General features: G+C 40.7%; 1 protein-coding gene across 1 annotated transcript; it reads right to left on the minus strand.

The window, feature by feature from the left end:
- Nucleotides 1-1,380: 1,380 nt before the first annotated feature.
- Nucleotides 1,381-2,839, minus strand: LOC110302544 (C-C chemokine receptor 1-like protein 1). Its single transcript, XM_021173351.1, has one exon. It carries the CDS (start codon nt 2,837-2,839, stop codon nt 1,769-1,771), a length of 1,071 nt encoding a protein of 356 aa, XP_021029010.1. The 3' UTR covers nt 1,381-1,768.
- Between the last annotated feature and the right edge of the window lie 3,692 nt (nt 2,840-6,531).

Consider the following 6,531-nt stretch of genomic DNA (forward strand, 5'->3'; position numbering starts at 1 on the left):
TATTCTGTCATAGTAATGATAAAGTCACTATTTTCCCAAGGAAATGGAGGGAGCAAGCTATTCAAAGAGGACAAGACAGCTGGTGTGTCACTCTAGCTAAGGTGTTGCTTCATGGATTCCCCATTATGGAGATGTAGCAGGGGACAGGGAATATCCTGAGCAATGCTTTTAGGAAGATATTATCCAGATGTAGCACAGAACAGCAGTCTACCAGCTCTTTTTAGACAGGAAGCTCTTACTCTAGAAAGTGAGAATGGGAAGTGAAAAGACTAGAAATAAATATTGGTCCATTTTTAGAGTACACAGAGCTATAAAGACCAAACCCTTGGACAACATAGAAACTTGACAGAGAAGAAAGCAAAATCAGCCTACATTATGGCTTCTTAATGCCCTTGCTGACATTGTCCTTTCATTATGAAAAAATAAAAACTCATTTTTTTCTGGTTGGTATTTCTGAAGCTTTAGTTATTAGAATCATCTTTCTGGTTTTTTTTTTTTGCTTCATCTTCACATATTCTATGACTTACAAAAACATTATAATTAAGTACATTTATTTTAACTCTACATTCACTTACATGATACTATGTGGCAGACATTTACATTAGCACTTTGTGTGTGTTGTTAGTTATTCTTCACGACAATCTCATCAGGAAACCATCACTATCATATATACTTCAAAGATTGGAATAATTAATCTCTGAGAAATTGAGTAAATTGTTGCAGTTACATGTCAGATTTAAGGTCTAAAATATGAAATATTGCCACAGTGGAAGAAAATATTGGACAAATTAGAAAAGATGGGCCCAAGAAGCCTTCAAACAATATTTGAAAAGCAGAAGCAAAATAAAAAGTTGATGAAATTTATTACACCATAATTAAGACTTTCTTTTCAACATAGAAATGAATACATAGGTATCACAGGGAAAGAAGTTATTGTGAGACATAAAACACTAGAAAATAAAAGTCTATAAGTTCCCAGTATGATATAAAATCAGTAAATGGAGTTATCAAACCCAGTAAAGTCTCCCAAGGTAAGCAGATGGCAGCCACTGAAAATGTGACCATCAGGTAAACCAAGTTCCACAGTAGAGCATATAATTATTCCAGATTAAATTTCACACAACACATATTGACTCTGCTGTTAAGTAAACACAAATCAGTTACATGTTATTACTCCAGATTAGATACATAGACCCTGTAGGATTAGTAAGGTGAGATGGAGGTTAATGTAATATAATAAATATAATATATGTAGCGTACATTATTATATTATATTAATTATATTATATACTTAGAGGCCTGATCCTTTAGGGAGAAGACTATAAACAGGAAAGGTGAATATCCTTCCCTACTTACTTCCCTACAAATGACAAAGCAGTGCCTCAATATGTTTCAAATACTTTAACCTTGAGTCCCAGAGATTTCAAGAGGTAGAGGAGGCATCTGTGAATTCCATTGAATTCCAAGTTCAGTACTCAATTGTGTACTCAACTGGTTCCACAATCACTGGGAGTGGGAGTGCCAGTGCACAAACCCTACTTCTTGTTGGGTCTAAGCCCTTCCCTGGAACCTATTGTCCCAGTCTCTGGAATGTATCAATTTGGTCATACATCCCCTTTCTGACAGGAAGAAGATCGCGGCAAACATTCTATCTAAGCTACCTGCAAGGTTCCTCTGTTTTACAAGACAATGAATCCTCCATATCTGTCTTGGAGAGGCACATTGTCTTTTCACCCTTCTGGGCCTTTGTTGGTCTCCAGGGTCTGAATTATAAGTCGGCAGAGGCCTCAATTTCCGCTGTGGATGGAGGCGTGGCACTGGCCCTCTGTGCTCTGTCCACCGAGAGGAAGGGCAGCCATTGTGGCAGGGATACAGCTGTATGCCTCCGAAACAACTGCCAGAGGTACTTCCGGAACCGTTCACCCACAAAGACATAAATGACTGGGTTGACACAGCAGTGGGTGTAGGCAAGTGCTTCAGTTATCATCAAGGACAGGTCCACCTGTTGGCTTCTCAAACAACTAGGGGTGAATAGGACGTCTTCAAAAGCAGAAACAAAGGCAGCCAGATAATAAGGGGTCAAGAGGAGGAAGAAGAGAAGCGTAATAACAAAAATCAGGCGCATGGCTTTGGCCTTCTTCTTATTGGGTCTTCTGTGTAAAACATTGATGATCCGTGTGTAGCAGATAATCATGGCCAACAGAGGCAAAATTAGCCCAAGGATGTTCATTGTTAGAGCCTGAAACCTTAAAAAACGTATCAGGCTCTTCCTGGGCAAAATTGCTCTGCAGGTATGGTAAGTGAACTCCATCTGGGATTTGAAAACATAGAGACAAGGAATAGAAACCAAGGCAGCCAGGACCCAGGTAATGATGCTACTGATGATGCCAAAAGTGACAGTCCGGGCTCTCAGAGAAAACACAACATGGACAACAGCTAGGTATCTATTAATCGTAAGCAGGGTGATGAAAAACATGTCACTATACAAGCCCAGGTAATAAAATCCAGACACAAACTTACACATGGCGTTACCAAAAATCCAGTCTCCTTTCATGATATAGTCAACCCAGAAAGGTAATGTAGAGAGGAAGACCAGATCAGAGATAGCCAGGTTGAACAGGTAGATGCTGGTCATGTTTCGAAGCCTCTTGTGTTGTATGAGCACCAGAACCACCAAGACATTGCCTATCACGCCAATGATGAAAACCAGGCAGTACAGGGGAGTCAGCACTGTGATTCCAAATGCCCTCACATTTATGCTGAAGCATAAGAATCCAGACATGAAGTCATTCTTGGCAACTGTGTTGTAGGAGGGCTCTGTGACAGCTGGAATCTCCATTGTAAACTCTTCTACAGGACACGGACAATGACCTTTATATTTGCTTTGCTATTAAACACGTAGCACTCTGAAAAACAAAGATAAGGAGATGCTTATATTTCTTCAACCAATGGAACTATTTACTAGTGCCTAGAGTTTACTAAACCCTGAAGTTGAAATGATAAAAAGAGTGCTCACATCCTTTCTACCCACATTAAACCATTAATTCAATAGAGTCACAGAAAAAAAAGTGTGTAAATGATTTACTCAGTGATTTAGCCTGTGTGTGTGTGTGTGTGTGTGTGTAAGGAGAACACAAAAGGGGACTTTACAGCCCTCTGCAAACTAAAGATTCCTAAGTGATCTACCCACGCCCAGGGCTTTAGATGTTGAACTTAGTATTTAAAACCTCTTGAGGATTCTCATTTTATAGGTGACATCTCAAAGGTGCAGATTGTTGAAATCTGTGCCCCAGGACACAGAATGGTGAGAATGAGGGTTTGCATGGAAATAGAGGATGTTCAAACCCAACCCTACAATGGTTGGACTTTCCAACCTCTAATTAAAGTGCTAAGCCTGCCCCTGGAGTCTCCACAAAGGTTCTAGAAAGAGGACTAGTCTTGGCAAAGAGTAATAAATTCAACAACCTCATGGATTTCAATCAATAAATGTTCTTAGAGGGCAAAAGGCCTTGTCATCCCTGGAAAAGGTTTCCTTTCTTCATTCTTTCTTTCGTTCGTTTGTTCGTTCTTTCCTTCCTTCCTTCATCCCTCCCTCCCTCCCTCCATCTCTCCCTCCCTTTCTTCCTTCTTTCCTTTCATTATTGTTGCATAAAAAAACAAGACTACCACTGTTATTTAATAAACAGGGCCAAGAGTGTTGTGTAATGAAGAAATAATCCCTTTTGACACAGTTAAGACAGTAAATTCCTAGTAGGATAATCCATTATTTAACAGGTTAAAACTCAGGGTACTAGGTTGTTTGTTTGGCTTAGGCTGATCCATATCACATGGCCTTTATATGGTACAGGTAGATTTACAGTTAACTCAACAGCCCTAGTGAGGCACAATGAGAGAGCTAGGAGGAGGGTATGACCTGGACACAGAAATGGAAAATGGGCTCAAGGAGTAAGAGATGCCTGTATCCAACAGGAGACAGAACACAGGAGCTAGATAGAAACTGAGACTCTGCTGAAAAGGGTTCTGAATTATTGCTATTGTTTTATGTATTATTATTTATTATTATTATTATTATTATTATTATTATTATTATTATCTTAAATCAGGACTGCTTTGAGACAAACAAGGGACCAACAGACAGCTTGCCACTGTTGGACTTCTTCCACACAGTGTATATTTGTACATGAATTCTTTCCAGTTAGTTCTTTGAAGAATCCCTCAAGAGGGGAAATATGAGCTTTGTTATAACATAATAGCAGTTTGACCTTAGATGAATCAATCCAATTCTTTGAGTCTAAGTTCCCCATCTGGAACAGGGGATATTAATGAATGCTTACCTTGAAAAGATGCTATGAAGCAATGTGAAAAGTATCCCTGTACCCCCAGACAGTGACTATCAGAGACCCGGCTGTCGTGCAGTAGTCCTGTTCTAATGCCTGTCATTACCAGAAGTTCTGACCACAATGTCTGTATTCCTTCTTTCCTTACTGGGTTTCTTCATAGGAAACATAGAAAGGGATTTTTCTTGATTGTCAATGACAGTTCTTCCATGTGAATCATGCTATGAAATCTCTAGAAAGCTTGTCTCACAGATTTAGAAAGTCAAGTAGTGGTTACAGACAGAGTCTTGAGGAGAGTTTGGAAGAAGGGTGGAGAGAGTTTGGAAGGAGAGAGGACAGTAAACAGGACAGGGCTGAAACTGGACAGCCCAGCTCTTCTCGTGCGCCATAGCACAGCAAGGTGACTATGGTTGATAAGATATATTTGAATATTTCCAAACAGCTAAGGCAGATCTCTGAGGTACCCAGGGTTGACTTCCCATTACTGTGCCCTTGTACTGAAATGTCCCCTGTATCTTTAAATATGCAGAAGTGGCACATGTGAAATAAAACCTAAGAAAATTGTAAAATAAAGAAAAATGTTCAGTATGTTGCTATTGATCAGAGTTTTAGTATTTGACCCAAATACCTATCAGCTAATTATGCTGCACCTGCACCATCAATCTGTGATCACCCTGGGCTTCTGCTGCTCTCCCTTCTGGGATCTTTAGTAAATGTTTCCTGATTACAAAGACTGTTCTACAGCAGTGGTCTTTGAACATTAAGGCACATTGGAAAAGGGGGAAATATTCTGCTGGAGTGTCTAGAGGGGTCTCTTCATTTCCTATCAGCTCTGTCCCTGTGTTTACTCCTCCATGTCTTCCCTGTCAGCTCTCACTGGGGAAACTAGGGTGGCAGTCAGGAATGACTGAGGCAGAGATTTCTGCTTCCTGCTGTTCATGCTAGTGCTGAAGAGGGCAGACATTCAGCTTGGCACTCAGGACTTCTAGATAACTTCTAGACAGCTCTAGTGCAGAGTCAACCAAAGTTGGAGAACAATGTCATGTGGGGCAAGGTGATCCTCAGGAGACATGACCTGGGCTGTGATTGGAGGAGAAAGCAAAGGCCCATTTTGCCATTGACCCTCCCAGGCCTGTGAATAGTTTCTTGTAGAAGTCTGCCCCAGGTCCCTTGCACAGTGTACATATAGATCTCTAGAGCCTGGACTCTACTAGTTTTCTGTAGCCTGCTCATTTGTGAAGTGTCTGCGAAGAGATGATAAGAAGTATCCAGGCCCAAGATGAAGCCAGATGCTTATTGTGGCTCATAGAGTCAGTTGTGTGCATCTGTTCCCTCTGCACACATGTTGACAGCTTGCAACTATCTACCATAGAAATCAACAAACATTACCAACCATGGTTCTCTGTTTTAGGGAGAGTCCTGTTTTGTGTACTTTCTAGCATTTCATCAGCCATGCCTTCCTGATTGGATAATCCAGACCTGTGATGCACCCTAATGTGGAACTCAAGGAGCAAGAAATACTGTCTGTGAAAACCTCCATCTGTTCCTTGAAAATCTAATACTGCCTCCAAGGACTTCTAAAGCATGCCTATATTTGCTTGTGGGTATTGCAAATATATGCTTGCTTTGGGCCTTTGTCCCAGAAACCCATGAATTCTTTTTTTTCCAGACAGGTTCAGGAAGACCCTGCTCTTTGAATTTTAGCTTGGGCAGTGTTAAGTCTCTTTTCTCCAAACTCATATCAAGTATCATTCATGATATTTCAGGAGGGCAGTACATATATACATGGCATATACATATATGTAATGGAGAGGTGTAAAGCACGTGAACAACAATACACACTTAGGTAGGTAGATAACTGTATGCTCAGGCTGTGTCCTGCCCTAAGTGACTCTTTTGGACACAAAGCTAGACAGATCCTTGACAGGTAAGGAAAAGGCATACCAATAAATAATAAATATGGCAAATTTTTGGTTTCTTCCTTACCCTGCTAATCTGAGACAAAGGCTAGCAGGGACTCCCTTCTGGCTGACTGGTCCTGACTGGTGTGATAAAGCCATTCATGTATTTGTGTACCTGAAACTGTAGGCCTATCAGCTTCCCTTCGTTGTTTAAGTTGAGCAAGTCAACATGGGTGGGTATCCTAAGCCACCTAAAACATTTATAACTCCCATCCCTCCCGTGGCAAAACGGA

This window comes from Mus caroli, chromosome 9, assembly GCF_900094665.2.
Source record: "Mus caroli chromosome 9, CAROLI_EIJ_v1.1, whole genome shotgun sequence".
Lineage (NCBI taxonomy): Eukaryota > Metazoa > Chordata > Mammalia > Rodentia > Muridae > Mus > Mus caroli.